At 69.3% G+C, this 12,280-nt stretch overlaps 2 protein-coding genes across 4 annotated transcripts; both read left to right on the top strand.

Moving 5' to 3' along the window:
• The first annotated feature begins 429 nt into the window (after positions 1 to 429).
• Positions 430 to 4,641, top strand: CNPY2 (canopy FGF signaling regulator 2). 3 transcript variants are annotated; one of them, XM_082299248.1, is made up of 6 exons: positions 430 to 610; positions 1,115 to 1,273; positions 1,701 to 1,816; positions 1,892 to 2,089; positions 2,178 to 2,274; positions 4,260 to 4,641. In XM_082299248.1, the coding sequence occupies exons 2-6, from the start codon at positions 1,135 to 1,137 to the stop codon at positions 4,301 to 4,303; spliced, it is 594 nt and encodes a 197-aa protein (XP_082155374.1). In that variant the 5' UTR covers positions 430 to 610; positions 1,115 to 1,134; the 3' UTR covers positions 4,304 to 4,641. The 3 variants fall into 3 exon arrangements, with proteins under 3 accessions (XP_082155374.1, XP_082155375.1, XP_082155373.1); XM_082299249.1 differs by having other exon boundaries at positions 430 to 568; XM_082299247.1 differs by lacking the exon at positions 430 to 610 and having other exon boundaries at positions 869 to 1,273.
• A 973-nt stretch (positions 4,642 to 5,614) lies between these two features.
• Positions 5,615 to 12,212, top strand: CS (citrate synthase). The gene is made up of 11 exons (XM_082299083.1): positions 5,615 to 5,796; positions 7,613 to 7,660; positions 8,115 to 8,222; positions 8,305 to 8,370; positions 8,449 to 8,580; positions 8,665 to 8,853; positions 8,952 to 9,151; positions 9,372 to 9,501; positions 10,185 to 10,286; positions 10,683 to 10,892; positions 11,439 to 12,212. Exons 1-11 carry the CDS (start codon positions 5,743 to 5,745, stop codon positions 11,607 to 11,609), a joined length of 1,410 nt encoding a protein of 469 aa, XP_082155209.1. The 5' UTR covers positions 5,615 to 5,742; the 3' UTR covers positions 11,610 to 12,212.
• Positions 12,213 to 12,280: the final 68 nt, after the last annotated feature.

Raw genomic sequence — 12,280 nt, forward strand, 5'->3', positions numbered from 1 at the left:
CCAGGCTCGGTCCGGGGCTCAGAGCGGGGGCACGGCGGGACGGACCCGAACCCGGTCTCGGTCGGGGCTCAGAGCGGGGGCACGGCGGGACGGGCCCAAACCCGGTCTCGGTCCGGGGCTCAGAGCGGGGGCACGGCGGGACGGACCCGAACCCAGGCTCGGTCCGGGGCTCGGAGCGGGGCTCAGAGCGGGGGCACGGCGGGACGGACCCAAACCCGGTGTCGGTCCCGGCCCCGGGACGCGGCTGAGGCGGGGTGGGGGCGTGGCCAAGCCGCTCCGGTGGGCGGGGTCACGGCAGGCCCCGCCCACGCAGGGCCGAGCGCCACGCGGCCGGGCCCTGGCAACGGCGGGGCCTTCGGTGCCCGTCTCGGGCTGCCCCGGCGCTGCCTGCTCACGGTTCGGCCCCGCCGCGGGCCGAGGAGCCGCCCCTGCTGGTCTGACCGGTCCGACCGGCTACGCCACCCGGCGCGTCTCGGCCGCCGCCCGCTCCGAGCGGCCGTGGCCCGCGGCGGGGCGGGCCGGGGGCGCGCCGGGACAGGCGGCGCCGCGGGCAGCCCCGGGGCAGCCGGTCGGTGTGGGGGGCGGTGGGAGCGGGACGGGAGAGCGGCCGGTACGGGGGGCGCAGGGCGGGGGGCTCGGCCCGGCCCGGAGCTCGGGATGGGGGGCGCGGGACGGGGGGGCCGGGCCGGGTGCGGGCCGAGTGGGCTCCCAGGGAGGCGCTGGGCTCGGCTCTGGAGGAGAAGGGCTCCGTGGGGGGCTGTGAGGGGATCCCGGAGGGGAGGGGGCTCTGTAGGGGCGTCTGAGCTCTGCTCTGTAGGGGAGGGGGCTCTATAGGCGCTCCGGGCTCTGGTCTATAGAGGAGGAGGTTTTGTAGGAGTTCTGGACTCTGCTCGGTAGTGAAGGAATCTCTGTAGGGGCTCTGGGCTCTGCCCTATAGGGGAGGGGTCCCTGTGGTGTCCAGGGGCACTAACGGGACTCGGCAAGGGATGGAGCCCTAAGGAGAACCGGGCTCTGCAGGGAACGGGGCTCCCGGGGGGCCGGACGGGCCGGCCAGGGATGGGACGAGGTGCGGGGCCAGCGGAGCCACCGGCGCTGGAGCTGCCCCTGCCCGCAGGTGACAGCGGAGCCCTGAGGATGCGGGGCGGGATCCCGGGAATCTGCGGAGCCCTGAGGATGAGGGGCCGGGTACCGGCACTGCTCGGCCTGGCCCTGGCCTTGGCATCGCTGCTGCCCACGGCCGGAGCCCGCCGGAGCCAGGACCTGCACTGCGGAGGTGCGGGGGAACACGGGGGGACAGGATGGGTCAGGGGGACAGGGTGGGAAAGGGGGGAAAAGGGAGGACAGGGAACAGAACGGGGGGGACGGGATAGGACAGGGTGAGATGGGGAGACAGGGCTGGACAGGGACAGAGGGACACAGAAGGGACAGGGCAAGACAGGACGGGGCAGAGGGTGACAGGCGGCACAGGTCAGGGTGGCGGCACAGGGCGGGGAGGTGTCCAGTGGGACCTGCTCACCCTGCTCAGGGACAGGCTGAGGGTCCCCAGGCCGTGGGGACGTCTCCTTGCACACCCACCATCCCAGTCTGCCCCAGTCCCACCAGTCTGGCTCTGGGCAGCCACAGGAGTGTCTGTGCCAGCTTCCCCATGACCCTGTGTCCCTCATGTCACCGTGCCCCCCATGTCACCGTGTGTCCCACAGCCTGCCGGGCGCTGGTGGACGAACTGGAGTGGGAGATCGCCCAGGTGGATCCCAGGAAAACCATCCAGATGGGCTCGTTCCGGATCAACCCCGACGGCAGCCAGTCGGTGGTGGAGGTGAGGCCTCTCCCGCTGTCCCCGCTGCCTGTCCCGCTCTGGGGGGGCCCCGCTGACCCCTCCCCGGGGCCGCAGGTGCCTTATGCACGGTCAGAGGCGCACCTGACGGAGCTGCTGGAGCGGGTGTGCGAGAAAATGAAGGAATACGGGGAGAAGGTGGATCCGGCCACGCACCGCAAGAGCTACGTCCGGGTCATCTCCCACGACGGGACCAAGATGGATCTTTCCGGCGTCAAATTCGACGGAGATGTGACTTCCAGCCTGAAATTCGCGGTGTGTGGGGGGACAGGGGAGCTCCTGGGAGGGTGTGGGTGTGTGAGGGGCTCCAGGGGTGTCACCGGTGTCACCGGTGCTGTTGCAGTGCGAGAGCATCGCCGAGGAATACGAGGATGAGCTCATCGAGTTTCTCTCCCACGAGGCTGAAAACGTCAAGGACCGGCTCTGCAGCAAGAGGACGGGTGAGCCGGGGGGCTCGGGGGGCTCTGCTGCTCATCCCGGGGTCGTGGCTGCTCCATCCGTGCTGGAATGGGAGGAGATGAGATTCCAGCCCAGAGCTGGGGCTGTCCCTGGGTCTCTCCGGCTGTTCCGGGGGTCTCTCCTGCTCTGTTGGTGCTGGGATGGGAGGAGATGCTGGCCCAGAGCTGGAGCTGTTCCTGGGAGTTTTTCCTGCTGTTCTGGGAGTCTCTCCTGCTCCGTCGGTGCTGGGATGGGAGGAGATTCCAGCCCCGAGCTGGGGCTGTCCCTGGGGTCTCTCCTGCTCCAGAGGCTGAAGCTGCTCCGTCAGTGCTGGGATGGGAGGAGGCGCTGGCCCGGAGCAGAGGCTGTCCCTGGGGATCTTTGCTGCTGTCCTAGGGGGTCTCTCCTGCTGTTTGGGGGTCTTTGCTGCTCCCTTGGTGCTGGGATGGGAGGAGATACTGGCCCCGAGCAGGGGCTGTCCCTGGGGATCTTTCCTGCAGTTCCAGGGAGTTGCTCCAGCTGTTCCAGGGGCTGTATCTGCTCTGTTCATGCTGGGATGGGAGGAGATACCAGCTCAGAGCTGGAGCTGTTCCTGAGGGTCTCTCCTGCTCTTCCAGGGGTTGTGGCTGCTCCATCAGTGCTGGGATGGGATTTGCTGCCAGCCCAGAGCAGGGGCTGTTCCTGGGGGTCTCTCCTGCTGTTCCTGGGGTCTCTCCTGCTGTCTGGGGGTCGTGGCTGCTCCGTTGGTGCTGGGATAGAATTTCCTGCCAGCCCAGAGCAGGGAGGAGCTGCAAGCTCTTCCCAAAATCCCGGCTCCCCGTCACAGCCCAGTGCCCAGACTTTTTTTGGATGCTGGGGCCGAGCCAGGGCAGCTGCTGTGCTGACTCTGTGGCCTCTCCTGGCACATCCAATGGCCCTGTCCCTGTTCTGGGGCTATTTGCAGCTCACAAACACTCAGGTCAGGGCACGAGGTGACCTTTGGGCCACTCCAGTCCTGGACGGGGCCCCGCACAGGGCCAGGGCAGGTCCCTTTGTACCTGGCACGGCCATCAGGGAAACGCTCCTTCCCAGGGGATCCTGAGGGTCTCCACAGCTGCTCCTGGGGCTCCTCCTGCGTCTGGCAGCGCAGGGGCCGGAGCAGGGACAGGCCGGGCTGTGGCTGTGTCCAAAGAGCCGCGTTTGTCATTAACCACAGGACAAAGCCGGGGAAGCGCCGCTGGCCCCGGCTCAGGTCACAGTGGGGAGCGGTTCTGGTGCCAGGGCAGGAGGGGACAGGGCAGCACGGGGCTCTGACGTGTCCTGAGGGTCCCACAGGGCTCCACCATGGAGGGTCCCACGGGGCTCCACCACGGAGGGTCCCATGGGGCTGCCATGTCCTGGGGGTCTCGTGGGGGTCTGGGGCATCCCTAGGGTCCCACATGGGACTGGGGCATCCTGAGGGTCCCACAGGGGTCTGGTGTGTCCTGGAGGTCCCACAGGGGTCTGAGGCACCCTGAGGGTCCCACAGGGCTCCACCACGGAGGGTCCCATGGGGCTGCCATGTCCTGGGGGTCTTGTGAGGGTCTGGGGTGTCCTGAGGGTCCCACAGGGCTCCACCACAGAGGGTCTCATGGGGCTGCCGTGTCCTGGGGGTCTCGTGGGGGTCTGGGGCATCCTGAGGGTCCCACAGGGGTCTGGTGTGTCCTGGAGGTCCCACAGGGGTCTGAGGCACCCTGAGGGTCCCACAGGGCTCCACCATGGAGGGTCCCATGGACCTGCCATTACCTGGGGGTCCCACGGGGCTCTGACACATCCTGGTGGTCCCACAGGGGTCTGGGGCGTCCTGAGGGTCCCACGGGGCTCCACCACAGACAGTCCCACAGCGCTGTGATATCCTGGGAGTCCCAATGGGCTCCAGCATATCCCGAGAATTCCATGGGGCTCCAGCCCATCCTGAGGGTCCCCCAGGGCTCCGGCACCCGCTGAGGGTCCCCGTTTGTCCCCGCAGACCTGTGTGACCACGCGCTGCACATCCCGCACGACGAGCTGTGACCGCCTCCGGAGCAGGGACCGGGACCGCACCGGGATCCACCGGGATGTCGCCGGGACAGACCGACCGACCTGCTGGGAGCTCCGCGGCTCCGGAGCCGCCGCCCCGGCCCGTGCGCAGCTCCCGTCCTATTTATTCCCCGTGCGGGGGCACCGGGACGGCCACGGGGCCGGGGCCACGTCCTCGCTCCTGCCGGGACATTTCAGGGACATTCCTGCCCCGCTGCCGGGGGACACGGGGGGGGGGGACACCGGTGCTCGGCCCCCTCCCAGGGCGGGGGGTTTGGGGACCCCCCGTCCCTGCTGCAGGCAATAAAGGGGCCGCGGGCCCACCCGAGGGACGCTCTGGTCCGGTGTGCGTGTAGGGTGGGGACAGCGGTGTCCCCACGTGTCCCCGGTGGCTCAGCTGTGGGGCAGGGACACGGGTGAGCCCATGGCTCTGTGGCACCCTGTGGCACCCCGGGTCACCCAGCCCTGCCCCTGCGGGGGCACCATGGGGGTCCGGCCCCTCGGCTGCGGCCCGTCACCCCGTGTTGTCCCATGTCACATCAACCCCGCCATCGTGGGGGCACAAGGGGGGGGTCTTGGCTGCTGCTGGTCACGCCGTGTCACCTCATGTCACCCCTTCGTGGAGGGTGTGGCCCTCAGCTGACATCCTGTGTTACCCCACCACGGCGAGGGCTCTGTGGGGGTTCTGGCCTTGCTGCTGTGGCCGGTCACCCTGTGTCACCCTGTGTCACCCTGTGTCACCCGATGTCACCCGATGTCACCTGGCCAGCCTGCAGGAGCACCCTTTGGGTTCTGCCCCTCTGCCGGCGCCCATCACCCCGTGCCACCCGTTGCACCGGGGCCAGTGGGACAATGCCCTGGGGTCAGCGGGGCCGCTTACACGCCACCCCCTGACGTCACCACGGAGCCAGGGTCACGCCACAGCCCATCACCTAAAGCCACTGCGGCCACGTGCGGGATGACGTCATGGGCTCCGGTGACCTCATACCGCACGGCAGCGCGCCTGGTGACGTCACGGGGTTGCCCCCCCCCTCCCCCGCCGCCGAGCCCCACCGACACACCGACGCGCCCGCGGGGGCCACCCACGGCCGTGACGTCACGCACTGCGGCCGGTGATGTCACGAGACGGGGCGGGCGCCCCTCACCCCACCCCTGGCCCTGATCAGGCGAATGCGGCGGCCACCTATAGCTCGCGCCCCTCGCCGCTTCATTAGCGTAGCCCCGCCCCACGGCGCGCCGCTTGGCCAATAGCGAACGGCCTGCCCGGAGGGGGCGGGGTTATGCTAATGAACAGCGCCGCGCTCCGCCACGCCCTCGTGGTGAGGACCCCCGGCCGCCGCCGCTCCGGCCCCGCTCCCGCCCCGGTCCCGGTCCCGCTCCCGCTCCCGGTCCCGGCCCCGCTCTGTCCCGGCCTGTCCCGTCCCGGTGCCGCCATGACGCTCCTCGCCGCCGGCAGCCGGGCGGCCGCGCGCCTCCGCGGGCCCAAGGTGAGCGCGCCCGGCCCGGCCTCGCCGCGCCTTAAAGGGGCGACGCCGCGGGGGGAAGGGAGGGTGGGGGGGTCCGGTTCTTAAAGGGGCGACGCGGGGGGCGCTGCCTTAAAGGGGCCGCGCGTTGGCGGCGGAGGAAGGGGGGATGGGACCGGGGGGGACCGGGATCGCGACCGGGATCGGGACCAGGGCAGCAGCACGTGGCGGGAACCGGCGCCGGGCTCTCCCGCTACGGCCTTGTCAGAGCCGCAGGCAGCGGGAGCGGCTCGGGGGGCTCCGGGCCCGGTCCGCGCTCGGGGGGCTCCGCCGCTGCCTTAGCCCCGTGTGGGGGCCCCCGCCCTGGGGCAGCCCCTGCTGGGGGCTCCGGTCCCGCCGCGCCCCCGTCCCCGTTGTGCGGCTGCGCTGCAGCGCCGGGATTGGGGGGTCCCGGGCGCCCCCCGGGGAGCCCCGCGCCGGCCCCGGGAGCCCCCGCCCGGCTGTACCGGCAGTGGGAGGGTGGAGGCGGGGTTCCCCCACGCCGCCGCCGCCGCCCTTCCTCAGCGTCCCGGTGCCGTAGAGGACAACGGGGTCACAGCGAGGGGGACCCCCGTGCGGGCCGAGCATCGGTACCGGGCCGGACGAGCCCCGGTCCCCCGGGTCTGTTTGTCTTGGCCGCAGCCCCGGCGTTTCGTAACGGGCGTTGCGGTGTCTTTATCGACCGGGCGATATTTTGGGATATTTATGATGCCCCACTTGGCCCTGCTCACCGGCCCCGCACCGGCTTGAGCCGTGATCCCGACCCTCCTCCTCCTCCCCTCGGCCTGACCGCTCACCCTCGAGCCGGGGAGCCCCCGCACTCCCGAGCCCAGCGGGAGCCCCCGGAGGGTCACGGTGCGCCCCGGCACCCCCCGCCCCGAGCCGGTGCCCGGTGTCACCGCCAACCCGTGTGACCTTGAGCCAGTGGCACCTCGGTGACAGCCGGGACGAGCCGTGGCGACCCCCAAAACGGGGTGACACTGGGGTGACACTGGGGGTGACACGGGGATGGGGGGTGACGGGGCCCCCGCGGCGGCGACAGCGGCCGCCTTGACCTTGGGCTTCCCGCTGCCGCCTCCATTGTTCCGCCGGCATTTTCCCTTCCCGGAGCCGCCTGTTGCGGGGGGATACGGCCCCGCCACTCGCCACGGCCACGCCCGGGGTGCCGGGGACCCCCCAGGCCGGGCCGGGGGCTCGCGGGGGGCCGGGGGACACCGGGGGGGATTCTCCGCAGCGCGGCCCCCCCGCGTCCTCCCGGCAGCCAGCGGAAAAACCGAGTCATGTTCTGGCTCTGCCGCAGGCGCTGCCGCAGCTCCCGGCCCCGGGGAAGCTCCGGGTGTCCCTGCGGGTGGCAGCCCCCGGCACGGTGTCCCCCGGTGTCCCCCGGTGTCCCCCGGTGTCCCCGTGCCCGTGCGCTGCCAGCGCCGGGGTGTTCCCGGGGTGTCCCCGGCCGGCCGGAGTCCCCGTGGTTCCCACGCGTGGGCGAGGAACAAAGTTTGGATTCCCCGGCGCAGGAAAACCGCGGCCGTGGCTGGCCGGGCTCGGCTCCAGGAAGGAGAACGCGGCCTCGTTCCCCGTGCCAGCTCCGGGTCCCGGCTGATCCCGGCTCTGATCCGCGCCCGCGTGGGCGAAGGAAGCGGCTCCGGCCGCTGCCGGACACGGCGTCCTTGGGAACCGGGGTCTCGCTGGGGTCGTGGGGCAGCTCCGGCCACAGGGCTGGGGGGGCTCGTGTGGCTGCACCCCCCAAAAAGAGGCAGCTCTGCCCTGGTGACAGAGCGTCTCTGTGTTCGCTGTCCCGCAGAATGCACCGTGCGTCCTCTTCGCTGCTCGCCACGCCAGCACCACCACGGTAAGGGGGGCCTCTCCTGTGACCCCTGTCCTGTCACCTGTGACCTCTCTCCTGTCACCCCTTCCCTGTGGCCCCCTCTCCTGTCACCGCTCTCCAAGGGGAGGCCCCTCTCCTGTCACCCCCTCCCCTTTCCCATCTCCACCTCTCCTGTCACCCCCTCTCCTGTCACCCCCTGTCCTGTCACCCCTTCCCTGTGGCCCCCTCTCTTGTCACCCCTCTCCAAGGGGAACCCCCTGTTCTATTGCTCCTTCTCCTGTCGCCCCCTTTCCCATCACCCTCTCCAAGGGGAGTTCTCTCTCCTCTTTCCCCATCCCTTGTCACTCCCCTCTCCTGTCCCACCTCTTCTGTCACCCCTCTCCAAGGGAACCCCCCTTTCCTGTCACCCTCTCTTGTCCCCCCCTCCCCAGTGCTCAGCTCCCATCTCACATCCCCCTCCCGTCTCCCCTGTCCCCAGAACCTCAAAGACGTCCTGGCCACCATGATCCCCAAGGAGCAGGCCAAGATCAAGAGCTTCCGGCAGCAGCACGGCAGCACGGCCATCGGGCAGATCACAGTGGACATGGTGAGTGTGCGGCCACCGCGGCCGTGCCGGGGCCACCGGGCCCTGCCACCGTCCCTCACCGCGGCCTGCCGGCCCCTTCCAGGTGTACGGCGGCATGAGGGGCATGAAAGGGCTGATCTACGAGACCTCTGTGCTGGATCCTGATGAGGTAGGACCCCATCCCACCCCATCCCACCTCATCCCACCCCATCCCACCCCAGCCCCGCTGACGCTCCCGGCTCTGCAGGGCATCCGCTTCCGTGGGTACAGCATTCCCGAGTGCCAGAAGAAGCTGCCCAAAGCTGCAGGGGGAGAGGAGCCGCTGCCCGAGGGGCTCTTCTGGCTGCTGGTGACCGGAGAAATCCCAACCCAGGAGCAGGTAGCACCGGGACGGGGGCTGGGAACAGCGGAGCGGGCTCTGACAGCCCCCGGCCCCGCAGCTCAGCCCCGGCGCGTCCCGTAGGTGACCTGGCTGTCCCGGGAGTGGGCCAAGCGTGCAGCCCTGCCCTCGCACGTGGTGACCATGCTGGACAACTTCCCCACCAACCTGCACCCCATGTCCCAGCTGAGCGCCGCCGTCACCGCCCTCAACAGCGAGAGCAAGTTCGCCCGCGCCTACGCCGAGGGCATCCACCGCGCCAAGTACTGGGAGGTACGGGGGCAGCCGGCGCCCCGACGCTGACTTTTGGGGGTGGATTTGGGTGCAGAGGGGGGAGTCAGGGGAGCACAGTCTCACCCCGCTGGTCGCAGTTTGTGTACGAGGACGCCATGGACCTGATCGCCAAGCTGCCGTGCGTGGCCGCCAAGATCTATCGCAACCTGTACCGTGAGGGCAGCGGCATCGGGGCCATCGACCCCAACCTCGACTGGTCCCACAACTTCACCAACATGCTGGGCTACACCGACCCCCAGTTCATCGAGCTGATGCGGCTCTACCTCACCATCCACAGGTAGGGAGCTGCGAGCCGCACCTGGAGCAGGTGGGGACGAGGAGTGGGCGGGGGTTTGGCCCCGTTCCCAACCCCCGGGGCCAGGGACGTGCCAGGGCTGCTCCGGGAGTGTCACCGGGAACAGGCGGGGCTGGGAACATCGTACCCCCACCCCCAAAACGCCGTGGAAGGCGTTTGGTGGGGCTGGGGGAGTCTTCATGGTCCCCCCTCACCCCGGCAGTGACCACGAGGGAGGGAACGTGAGTGCCCACACGAGCCACCTCGTGGGCAGCGCCTTGTCGGACCCGTACCTCGCCTTCGCCGCTGCCATGAACGGCCTGGCCGGGCCCCTGCACGGCCTCGCCAACCAGGTGGGTCCTGTGCGTCCCTCTCGCTGTCAGTCTGTCCATGTCCCTCTGCCTGTCAGTCTGTCCGTGTCCCTCTCGCTGTCAGTCTGTCCGTGTCCCTCTGCCTGTCAGTCTGTCCATGTCCCTCTGCCTGTCAGTCTGTCCGTGTCCCTCTCGCTGTCAGTCTGTCCATGTCCCTCTGCCTGTCAGTCTGTCCGTGTCCCTCTCGCTGTCAGTCTGTCCATGTCCCTCTGCCTGTCACGCTGTCCGTGTCTCTCTGCCTGTCACGCTGTCCGTGTCCCTCTGCCTGTCAGTCTGTCCGTGTCCCTCTGCCTGTCACGCTGTCCGTGTCCGTCTCGCTGTCAGTCTGTCGGTGTCCCTGTTCCTCTCCCTGTCAATTTGTTCATGTGTCCTTCTCCTGTCACTCTCCCTGTCCATGTCCCTCTTCCTGTCTGTCTGCCCCCACCTGCTGTCTGTCCATCTCCCTGTCAACGTGTTCCTGTCCCTGTCCTGTCTGCCCCTTCTCCTGTCCATGTGTCCCTCTTCCTGTCTGTCTGTCCCTCTCACTGTCCCGTGTCTCTGTCTCCCTGTCCTTCTGTCCCTCCTGTTCATGCATCCCTCTCCCCTTCCATGTGTCCCTCTCCCCTTCCACGTGTCCCTTCGTCCCTCTCTGCACTCCCCTGGCCTCACTCGGGCCGTTCCTGCAGGAGGTGCTGCTCTGGCTCACTGACCTGCAGAAGGAGCTGGGCCAGGACGTGTCGGATGAGAAGCTGCGGGATTTCATCTGGAACACGCTCAACTCGGGCAGGGTGAGCCCGGGGCTGGGGTTCAGGGCTGTTCAGGGGTCAGGGGGCTGTTCCAGGGGTCAGGGGGCTGTTCAGGGGTCAGGGCTGTTCAGGGGTCAGGGGCTGTTCCAGGGGTCAGGGCTGTTCAGGGGTCAGGGGGCTGTTCCAGGGGTCAGGGCTGTTCAGGGGTCAGGGCCAGGGGTCAGGGCTGTTCCAGGGGTCAGGGCTGTTCCAGCGGTCAGGGCCGTGCTGGGGGTCAGGGCTGGGGTTCAGGGGCTGTTCCAGGGGTCAGGGGCTGTTCCATGGGTCAGGGCTGGGGTTTGGGGCTGTTCCAGCGGTCAGGGCTGTGCTGGGGGTCAGGGCTGGGGTTCAGGGGCCGTGCTGGAGATCAGGCCCAGGCTCTGACCCCCGTGCCTGCAGGTGGTGCCGGGGTACGGGCACGCGGTGCTGCGGAAGACGGACCCGCGCTACACCTGCCAGCGGGAGTTCGCCCTCAAGCACCTGCCCAAGGATCCCCTGTTCAAGCTCGTGGCACAGCTCTACAAGATTGTCCCCAACGTGCTGCTGGAGCAGGGCAAGGCCAAGAACCCCTGGCCCAACGTGGACGCCCACAGCGGGGTCCTGCTGCAGGTGAGCCCCGGGTCCTCTGTCCCTTTCCCTGGCTGTGTCCCCCTCTCCATCCTGTCTGTCCCTTTCCCCGTTAGTCCGTCCTTCTCCCTGTCCGTGGATCCCTTTCCATGTCCACGTGTTCCTCTCCCTGTCCTGTCTGTCCCTCCTGTCCACGTGTCCTTCTCCCTGTCTGCCCCATGCTCTGTCTGTCCCTCTCCCTGTCCTGTCTGTCCCTCCTCCTGTCCATGTGTCCCTCTCCCTGTCCCTCTCTCTGCTCCCCTTCCTGTGTGTGCGTCCCTCTCTCCATCCGTCCCTCTCCGTCTGTCCCTTGCCTTGTCCGTCTGTCTCTCTCCCTGTCCTGTCCGTCCCTCTCCCTGTCCCGTCCATCTCTTTCCCTGTCCCATCCATCCCTCTCCCTGCCTCTCCCCATCCATCTGTCCCTCACCCTGTTGCTCTTTCCCTCTCACTGTCCATTTGTCCCTCTCCCTCTCCATGTCCCGTCTGTCCCTGTGGCCTGGGGGGGCTCCCGGCTGCCCCCTGCCCGCGCTGACCCCGCTGTCCCCGCAGTACTACGGGATGAAGGAGATGAATTACTACACGGTGCTCTTCGGGGTGTCGCGGGCCCTGGGCGTGCTGTCGCAGCTCATCTGGAGCCGGGCACTGGGATTCCCCCTGGAGAGGCCCAAATCCATGAGCACCAAGGGCCTCATGCAGCTCGTGGGCTACAAATCCGGGTAAAGAAGGGACGGGGACAGGGCTCCCCAGGGAACGCCGCGCTGCCGGGCCCGGCCCGGACGCCCTCGGCACTGAACCCCCCCCGGGACCCCCCCCCGGCTGCTCCCCCTCCCCCTCTGCCCACCCTGGGGAGGGGCAGAGGCAGCCATGGGGTCCCCCCCTGCCCCACACCCAGAGCCCCCACCCTGCTGGGGTGGGGGGGCTCCCGTGCCCCCTCCCCACCCCAGCAGCTCTCACTGCGCACACTGGGAGCCCCCCCCGGCTCCCCACACTGGGAGCCCCTCGGTTCCCTCACTGCTGGGCTGGGGGAGGGCTAAAGGGGTCCCAGTGGGGCTGTGGGGGGCACAGACCCCCCCCCTGCCCCGCTGCAGCCCCCCCGAGAGGGGTTCAGTCCAGCCCCGTGTCCGGCCCCCCCGCAGGGACTCGATACACTCCTCCCCGGCCGCGCCCCCGTGTTTGTGTGACCCCCCCCTTCCCCCCTGCCTGAAGCCCCCGGGAGCCAGAGCTGGGACCCCCCCCCGGGCCCCCGCGCCGGCTCCTCGCGGCTCTCGGGTACTTCTGTACAAACAACAACAAAAATGCAAAATAAATGTTTTTATTAACAAACCCCCAGGCTCCCCCCCTCCCTCCCTGGGCAGGGGATGGGACCCCCACCCGGGGGTCCCACTGGGGCC

Source organism: Coloeus monedula (assembly GCF_965178545.1).
Source record: "Coloeus monedula genome assembly, chromosome: 30".
NCBI lineage: Eukaryota > Metazoa > Chordata > Aves > Passeriformes > Corvidae > Coloeus > Coloeus monedula.

Coding starts and splice junctions, on each gene's coding strand:
- CNPY2 (XM_082299247.1), top strand. CDS start 1,057: ATGGGACGAGGTGCGGGGCCAGCGGAGCCACCGGCGCTGGAGCTGCCC. Junction 1,274..1,700: donor CCAGGACCTGCACTGCGGAG/GTGCGGGGGAAC, acceptor TGTGTCCCACAG/CCTGCCGGGCGCTGGTGGAC. Junction 2,275..4,259: donor GCTCTGCAGCAAGAGGACGG/GTGAGCCGGGGG, acceptor TTGTCCCCGCAG/ACCTGTGTGACCACGCGCTG.
- CS (XM_082299083.1), top strand. CDS start 5,743: ATGACGCTCCTCGCCGCCGGCAGCCGGGCGGCCGCGCGCCTCCGCGGG. Junction 10,287..10,682: donor ACACGCTCAACTCGGGCAGG/GTGAGCCCGGGG, acceptor CCGTGCCTGCAG/GTGGTGCCGGGGTACGGGCA. Junction 10,893..11,438: donor ACAGCGGGGTCCTGCTGCAG/GTGAGCCCCGGG, acceptor CTGTCCCCGCAG/TACTACGGGATGAAGGAGAT.